At 29.3% G+C, this 6,139-nt stretch overlaps 1 protein-coding gene across 1 annotated transcript; it reads right to left on the reverse strand.

Annotated features, from left to right (window-relative positions):
• Positions 1 to 1,656: 1,656 nt before the first annotated feature.
• Positions 1,657 to 2,861, reverse strand: LOC131635851 (LOB domain-containing protein 1-like). Its single transcript, XM_058906484.1, has 2 exons — positions 2,608 to 2,861; positions 1,657 to 2,459 (listed from the first exon to the last, which is right to left on the reverse strand). The coding sequence occupies exons 1-2, from the start codon at positions 2,857 to 2,859 to the stop codon at positions 2,106 to 2,108; spliced, it is 606 nt and encodes a 201-aa protein (XP_058762467.1). The 5' UTR covers positions 2,860 to 2,861; the 3' UTR covers positions 1,657 to 2,105.
• Between the last annotated feature and the right edge of the window lie 3,278 nt (positions 2,862 to 6,139).

The raw sequence follows: 6,139 nt of genomic DNA on the forward strand, positions 1-6,139 counted from the left end.
CAATCAATGGCTTAGTTTCAATTTTTCACCGCTACAAGGAAGAATAACGGCCATTTCTGTTTTGGGGTTAGGAGTGAGTTAACCTAATTGAAATAATAAGAATCGAGTTTTCACATAAAAAACACGACCCTATAAGACAACAAAAAAAAAGGCCTGGCTCTTTTTTATTTTTTTTTACGATTTTACTTTAAAAAGCTCAATTTTGATCACGTTGATCATGAAAAAAATTCTTTATTTGGTCGTAACACTATTAGGCAACTTCAACACGTAAGATCATAAGATCTTAAGATCCAACACTCAATTTTAACTACACTAATTGAAACAGAGTAAATTCTCCATTAACATTGTCATATAATCATGGAGTCGTCAAATTTTGATTATAAGGGTTACGTATAGTTGATAGAATCCACTGTTAACAAAACGAAGTTACTTCCAACTAAATTTTACCAAAATAATAAAATAAAAAAAGTATTTTTTTTACTCCTCGTTCTCTACAGGATTTGGAACCACTATTAAAGGTTGCGTGTCATTCTCTAGTGGATTACATTGTCATATAATCGTGAAGTCGTCAAATTTTGATTCTAAAGATTGTGTGTAGTTGATAGAATCCACTATTAGCGAAACAAAAGTTAATTCCAACTTTAACATCATTTAAGATTTTAAGGTGGAACCAGACTTTGACATCATTTAAGATTTTAAGGTGGAAACTTAGCTTCTTTTTCTCATTAACAAGTGACTGTCTTATAATAATATTTATTTACATTAAGAGGAATGACCAACTACTTCTTAATAGATTAAAGCATAAATTAAATTTGATAAATTCTCCTAAAAGACAAACATGGAGAAAAGACAAACATGGAGAGTATACACAGTCAATTAGAAGAAAGTTTAACCCTCATTAGCTATGAGATTAATCGATTAAAATAACACCATTTGCCTTTTGCTCATCATTAAACTGCAAATATTATTATTGAAAAAACTTAGCTAGTCTACTTGATAGTAGTTTTGTCTTCCTTGTCAATATTAGCCAACATTGCCTAGTGTTCCCTATTGATTGACCCTAAAATTTGGCTTATGGAACTCTATAACGAATCCAAAGCCATTAGAAAAATCAAAAGCTATTAGTTTGACAAGAAAAATGAACATTCACAAATTCCACTTGTTTATAATGATTTTATAACCGGTTTGAATTTAAAAAATATTTAGAAGACCCATAATCAATTTTAGAGGTGTAAAATTGATTATGAGCGATTTTGAGGTATTTAGTTTATCAAAAGTAGAATTGATTGTACTTCAAAATTTATTCTACTTGAAGCTAAAATTTTTAATTTTGACATTAAGAATTGATTCTAAGTAATTTATATTTTGAAATTTATTATTCTACTCACTTTTATATAAAATGTATTATAACATAAATTATTTCGAATAAACTCAATTTTATAAAAATCAATTCTGCCAAATTGAATTTTCCTATATTCAATTATGTTTAACGCCAATTCAAATACTTTAGACTATGTTTGGTTTAGAATAAGCGAAGAAAATAATTTGAAGGGAGAAAAAGAGAGGGCATAAAAAGGTATACGAACTAAAAGCTGAATTATAATTAAATTCATTCTTCACAACTATAAAAAGTTGAATTTGCTGCAAAAAGTGAAATACAAAACGATGAAATTTGACTTTAATTTCATGTTCAAATGATAAAGACACAAAAATTTAAAGATCAATTTCATTTTCTTTTCATGTCTAATTAATGTGGCCAATTCAACATTTTGTTTAGTACTACATCCAGGTTTTCCTCATGCAGAAAATTAACCATCAAGAAATTAATTCTAGCTATGCTTGCTTACTTTTATTACTTATAAAATTGTTTGATTTCTTCCATTTCTCCTTAGGAGATGATAATGAAATTTGAATCGTTATCAATGCACCAATCAACCAGATCGATTGTCGTTTGATTAAGATCAAGCAATTCAGATTTTAATGCATTGTAAAATCGGAATAGTTTGGTCTAAACCAGATAACATCGATGTGGTTGACTACATATAATTTTGGGATTGCGATTAAAATTCTATTTGTAACGCTATATTTAATATTGTTCTAGTCCTTCATGTCCAAAGTGGCTCCCACAATGAATTTAGACTATTATTCTCCTCAAGAAAGTTCAAACCAATTCCATAGCCACCACTCTGCATAGGACTTTGAATGAACTCATCCATAGATTGCTGTGGTGACTCTTGTTCACTTTGTGACATGCAAAATAAAGCCACAAGATTCGCTTGTTGGAGTTGCATGTTTACAACCTCCGCTTGCGATTTCGCCAATTGTGCTTGAAGCTCATTCACCTGCTTTTGTAGCTGACAAATTGCTCCGGCACAACCATAAACAGGATCTCTAATTCTCGCACTCGCCTCATAAACCATGCTCGTTACTGCATCCGCTCTTCGAGCCTCAGGCAGTTCCTATTATAATAAGATAGTAAAATAAGTGTAAACTGCTGATTCAGAGTTCAACTATTGAAATTAACATTTTTTTGGTATTTTTTTTCGTATTAATGTAAATAAATTATTGATATTTAAGAAAGATTAATTTAACGAACGAGTTATGTACCTGTAAGAATTTGATGATATTGCTAGCACCAAAGACTCTATGAGCAATGGTAAACTTGGCAGGATCAGTAGGAGGAAAATAAGGAGCCAAAACACATTTATCAGCAGAACATCTTCTCCTCAAAATCTTGCAAGCAGCACAAGGGCTCAAAACAACAACAGCTTGTGGAGGAGAGTTAGAGTTAGATGAAGTTGAAGAGTTATGAGAAAGTGGAACAGAGCATGTGTCACTAGTAGTACTTTTACTTTCCATTGTTGTTTGTTTTTGATTTGGAAAAAAAACTAGAGATTGTGGAAATATTTATAGAGGAAAATAAGAAAATAACAAAAACGTCATGGATTGGAATAAGTGACGTCAGCGTTGAAATTAGTTATAACTAACGTGGCTGGCTGCTTATGGTTTCCCACTTCTTCGTTAGGTGTTTGGGTTTTGGCTTTGTATGAAAACTCTTCAATAGCTTTGAAAAACAATAGTTGAGTTTTTTTTCTGCAACTTTTATTTTACTTTAATGACCAATTTCAACCAAAAAAAATAATTATATAAAAATATTTTTTCATATGCAAACAGATTTTGCATTTTCAAGATGACTCTTTGTAGTTTGCCTAACTTGCCCGGTAACATGGAACTTGCCTTTCATAAAAAAACAAACTTTTTTTTCTAATTACATGAATGTTGTCACCATGCTTAAATTTCAGTCTTAAAATTAAAATCCGAAATATGTGAAATCCACACAATCGTTAGACTTAGACTAAAATCAAATCATTTAAATTTAATTATAATTATAATTTATATAGTCAAAAACCTAAGCTGAATCTCAAAAATTTCTAGTCTAACAAAGACAAAATATTACTCTAAAATTAATTTACGTGTAAAAGTCTGTTACATATATACATTATAAATTTGGCATTTAATGGCATTATTACTCTTGACAATTTGTTTGTTTTTGATTTTATTTAAATTTTGGCCTTAAATCATATCAAATAGACAACACGATGGAGCAGCCTTAGAGGACAAAGCAAAAATAATAATATGTTGTCTTCTCCTCATCCTTGTTTGAAAAATATTTGGGTTGAGAATTCATTACTAATAGTTTAATTGATTTGCTGAGTCAATTAACAACATAAATTTTTATGTACTCATAAATTTTAGTTGAGTCTCCGTATCTTTAGGCAAAACATATTTAGATTTTTAATTTATTTTAAAAATTATCATAAAAATATTATAACAAATAGTATAACATTCTATGAGTGGATGATAGATAGTTACCCAACCAAATTCAATAAATACCAGAGTGTTCACCAATCTTACAAACACATTCAATATGATCAAATTAAAATGTAATTGTGTTATTCCTATGGTCCATTTAAATAAGGCTTGTCTAGGTAATTTAGCTAGGTCAATATCAATATATAACTAATTATGAGTATCTTTTAATAAAAAATATTAATTATGTTAATTTTTTTAAAAAATTTATATAAAGATGAAAACATTGTTGCATGCACATCAATTAGAGTAGTTAAAATAATAGCTGAATAATTTTATAACTATATTACAATTACAGGTATTATTATATAATATTAATGAAATTATCAATACTGATAAATATTTTTATCTAGATATTACAAAGTAGGAAGTAAATTAAAGTGATGAGAAATTCGAAACACAGAGACTTGAGAGTATGTCAAGTAAATGAATCTAAATTGTTGGTGTATAGTTCAATTTGTGACAAGTATATCTCTCATTATGTATTATTGTATATATATATATATATATATATATATATATATATATATATATATATATATATATAAATTAAATACAGAATATAATTTAAATCAACCTTAACATATCAAATTAAAATTAAAAATAATATATATTGAAGCAAAAATTATGATGATAAATGATAAATTTTTGTCTGCAACTTGAAACAAGAAAGTTTTGTCGTAATGGAAGTCGACTATGATCTTAAAAATAGTATGTTGATGATATATATAAGATTGTGCCAGGTGTCTGCTTTAGTAGCTAGAAATCAGTTGGCAGAGTGAGGTTGTTCATATTAGGATCGTACATTTCTACCACGATAGAGACAGACATAGGCACATAGCCTATCTATTCAACGACTCTATTCATTCATCCAAGACTAACAATAACATATATGAGTATATTATTAAACAAAATTAAATTAAATAAATACACTCTAGACTATAGTCTCTTGTATTTAATAAGTGTCTTTTTGCATAATATGTGGACGTGTGTGTGGACTATATATGTGTCTACATGTGTGTGTGCAAGTAAGTTCATTGGCCACAATTAAAGTGGGGGGCAAGGTAGTTGAAGGGTCGTCCATCTTTGCAATTAATCAATTAATTTCAAATATCAAGAATTACTACATTAGTACTCGTACTAGTATAGAATTAGTACTACAATGCTAATTATAGGTTTTCAAGTTCTTAAAATAGATGTATTAGTTCAAAATGTAAGACTCCACCTTATCTTTCAAGTATTTTTTTCCACGGTTAGGAAATTTTGAATCCAAGTTTCAACTTTGTGGTGGAAGTAGTTAGAGATTTGTAATTTGTTTATAACATTTTTTTCTTCCTTGTGTTAGTGTGAGTGTGATCTCTACTAATCCCCTCTTGTACTATAGTCTTTTGCGTGTGGACCTTAAGAAAAGAAGACAACTTCACTTTACGGTTTACTTCCACTATAATCAAGTCATGTTATTTTCTTTTCCTTACTTTAAAATGAACATGTTCATATTATTAATGTAGTGGTGGCTAGTGTAGACATATGAGAGATTTGGCTGTGATTCATAGAAGGCTGCCAAGGTTCAATATCTTAGATTGAGTGTGGAAGCAAGATAGGGGCATAGGGGTTATTGATCTTTAGAGATGTTGATGTATCACACTCTTCTTAAAGGCATGACTTTCCCTTGTGACTTTGTATCATGTCTCGGATTGGGCACACATGATAATTACTCTTTGCTACCAAATTATAATAAGTTAGTTTCATAATTTCACAATTTCAAATTTCATCTAATTTTGAATATAAGAGATACTTGTGATGTTAAAATTAGTGTTGAAGTATGCCTTAACTTTTAAGCAAAAATATAACATTGTCTCACCCACGAGATGCATAAGGAGGCGTGCAAGATGAGTCTCATTTGTGCGCTGTAGTTTTTGCCATGATCTCATTTGCGAGGCGAGTGGATGAGTCACAATTAATAATGATAATGGGACGAGGATAATTTTTATCTTTCTCGTATCTAAACTTAAATTTTGATAAATCTCCACTTTCTGTCTTAATTTCTATCGAAAATGAAAAATTAAACCCCAAAATCATCCCAAATAGATTCAGATTGGATTTAAGTATTCCTGCCACACTCTTATCCTTGCAGTGTAATTTTTTTAAAATAAAAATAGTCTTTTTCTCCGGCACCAAATTACATTACAACTAAAAAAATAAAACAATTTCAAAAATTTGTAAACATGCATTTTAAATTTACTTTGGATACAAAGATTCCAACAGAGAT

Source organism: Vicia villosa, unplaced genomic scaffold (assembly GCF_029867415.1).
Source record: "Vicia villosa cultivar HV-30 ecotype Madison, WI unplaced genomic scaffold, Vvil1.0 ctg.001572F_1_1, whole genome shotgun sequence".
Lineage (NCBI taxonomy): Eukaryota > Viridiplantae > Streptophyta > Magnoliopsida > Fabales > Fabaceae > Vicia > Vicia villosa.

Coding starts and splice junctions, on each gene's coding strand:
- LOC131635851 (XM_058906484.1), bottom strand. CDS start 2,859: ATGGAAAGTAAAAGTACTACTAGTGACACATGCTCTGTTCCACTTTCT. Junction 2,460..2,607: donor ATATCATCAAATTCTTACAG/GTACATAACTCG, acceptor TTATTATAATAG/GAACTGCCTGAGGCTCGAAG.